This window comes from Glandiceps talaboti, chromosome 3, assembly GCF_964340395.1.
Source record: "Glandiceps talaboti chromosome 3, keGlaTala1.1, whole genome shotgun sequence".
Classification (NCBI taxonomy): Eukaryota; Metazoa; Hemichordata; class Enteropneusta; family Spengelidae; genus Glandiceps; species Glandiceps talaboti.
The window spans coordinates 25,600,656-25,603,502 of NC_135551.1; the positions used below are offsets into that span (position 1 = coordinate 25,600,656).

A 2,847-nucleotide genomic window follows, 5' to 3' on the forward strand; every position below is an offset into this window, starting at 1 on the left:
AATGGTACTCTAAAAATAAAACTGCAACTAACACTGTTCAATCTGTATGAAATACCAGGTGACATACCATCAAGTTACCTTTGTATTCCCATGACGACAGAGAAGTGCCCAAATTCAATGTCCACGCTGCCAGTCCTATTCGGCGCTTTTCGGCATCATTCGGCACCACTCGTGCTATTATAACGAATTACATACACTCAGGGTCAAATTGCTTTCTTTTGATTTCGTCAATTAAACCATTCTATAGTAAGAAGTAGAATCATAGAATATAAAAAAGAAAATCCACCCTGCAGAACCAAACAGTCAATATTCAAACACCTACTGAGCCTAATGTGTGTATATCAAAATTGTGATACGTATTTTGGTGTTCATCACATTCCACTGTGTGTGAGAATGTGTTATCCGCTTGTTTGCTATACATACAATGTCTCATAATGATTTCGCCAACAAGAAACATATCACGTGAGTTACGTATGCACAGTGTAAAAAATACAGACCTATCGTGTATATTAAAATGAAAGAAGCCGTCTTCTGTGCAACATTTATAAGTTGTCAGTCGAAATCTTCTCTCCACCTTCTGTTATTGGACTTTGTTAATACAGCTGGACCGCCTTTAAAATTGAATACATTTCATTGCAAAAACTGCCGCCAGCGGCACAAAAAAAATCCAATATTGAAATGGACAAGACGATCAATTTCAAAGTGCAGATGAGTCAACATATCAGATAGAATGTATGAAAGAAAGCCATGAATTGACAAGGGTTGGCGTAACAGAAACAGACGGAAGTTGACAAGTCATTAGGGACTAACTTGAAAGGATAGGTCAGTAGAGAGACACCGTATATTGTAATAACGAGGACGTACTGCTAAAAGGTAGCTTTCACCAGATGACTATGTAACATACACATTTTTGTACCGATCATTTGACAAGTTGAACTTGTTGGTTTACTTGCTAGATAACAGCATTTTCGACTGCTGAACAGATCAGGGTTATAATGGCGGAGAGAGTGAGAGTATCTATCAGAGTCGTCACGTGACTGTGTAATCCTGTTGTGTCCCTCAATAAAAATGCTGTTATCTACATCATGTAATATAATAGCATGAACTTACCAGCAGATACGCGAACTTCTAGCAAATTTTATCCTTTCTTCCTGTATAGACAATATTGAAACACCTACTGAGCCTAATGTGTCTATATATCAAAATTATGATATAATGATAATTTAATGATACTAATTTATTATTTAAAGACCATTTAATACACAACACATGTCTCAACGGTCTGTTCATAACAAATCACAAAATTTAAAAACATGATTCAGAGAAAAAATACATAAAAAATGCCGAGCACATCACAACATAAAATCACAACAAAAGAACCAATACAGGACACACAAGAAACCCATTAAGACACAACCACTTGAACAATAACATTGACGAAATATGAACGTTTTTAGATTTGCCTTGAATAATTCGAATTTCTCTATCAACTGAAGATCAGATGGAAGATGATTCTATAGTTTTAGTGTATATACAGTAAAAGCCATATCACCGTGATATGTCTGATATGTGTTTTGCTGTTCATCACATTCCCTTCTCATGAGTTATTTATCAACCGCAAACAGTGGATTTGAAGACCTAAAACATGTGATGAGTTCAGTGGAAAGACCCACAGGTTTTTGAAGGTTGACAGAGAATTTAAGAGTTAAAAATAATATAGCACATTACAAGATGGCCCTCTACTGTTCCTCACATACATTAACGACTTACCTGATTATGTTAATTCACATGTAAGACTGTTTGCAGATGACCTCATTGTGTACAGAGAAATCAATACTCCAGCTGATACTGAAATACTACAAAATGATATAAACTCCCTATGCAACTGGGAAAAAAGATGGCAAATGAAGTTCAACACATCAAAATGTTTCATTATGCACGTAACACACAAGAAAAAGTTCACTCCATACCAGTATCACATGAACAATAACATCCTTCAGAAAGTAGAACATCATCCATACCTAGGAATACAACTATCAAGCAACCTTTCATGGGCCCAGCACATTCACCAAACCACAAACAAAGCAAACAGCATACTTGGTTTACTCAAAAGGAACCTTCGGAACTGCTCCAGGAACACAAAGGAAATAGCCTACAAAACACTAGTTCGACCCAGACTTGAGTACTGTAGTACAATCTGGGATCCATACCAGAAAACTCATCAGGAACAACTTGAAAAAGTACAAAGGAGAGCAGCCAGATTCGTTACCAATGACTACAGACGCACAACAAGCATCACAGCCATACTAAAAACTCTAGACTGGGAATCACTACAGAATAGAAGAACTAAGTCAAGACTCGTCACAATTTTCAAAGAAACACACGGAATCACCCCTACAAATATAAAACACCTTCATCAAGAAAACCAAACCAAACACAACACCCGTCAAACACAGAAGTTAAACTACAATACCATTCGCTCCAATAAAGATTGTTATCACTATTCACTATACCCACGTACTATACCTCTATGGAACTCATTACCACCAAGTACAAAAGCAGCAAAATATGTGGCAGTTTTTAAATCACTAGTCAATCTCAATGTGGAATAAGGGAAAAATTGAAAGTGTGATGCATGACGAACTGTACGTGTATAGCCACATCTGGCGTTTTGTACAGTAATGGACAAGACAAGACAAGACAAGACAAGACAAGACAAGACAAGAGTGAATAAAATAGAACACATTTTCTTTGTAATTCACTGACAGCCTAGACCGTACGTACACAATAGCTGCTAGCTGCTACGAAAATAACGGTCACGTGAGAGTTCTTGGAAATCTTGAGAAA

The 2,847-nt window shown here is 36.7% G+C and overlaps 1 protein-coding gene across 1 annotated transcript; it reads left to right on the forward strand.

The window, feature by feature from the left end:
- Positions 1-1,934: 1,934 nt before the first annotated feature.
- LOC144433277 (uncharacterized) lies at positions 1,935-2,612 on the forward strand. The gene has a single exon (XM_078121583.1). The coding sequence runs from the start codon at positions 1,935-1,937 to the stop codon at positions 2,610-2,612; it is 678 nt and encodes a 225-aa protein (XP_077977709.1).
- The last annotated feature ends 235 nt before the right edge of the window (positions 2,613-2,847 follow it).

Coding starts and splice junctions, on each gene's coding strand:
- LOC144433277 (XM_078121583.1), top strand. CDS start 1,935: ATGCACGTAACACACAAGAAAAAGTTCACTCCATACCAGTATCACATG.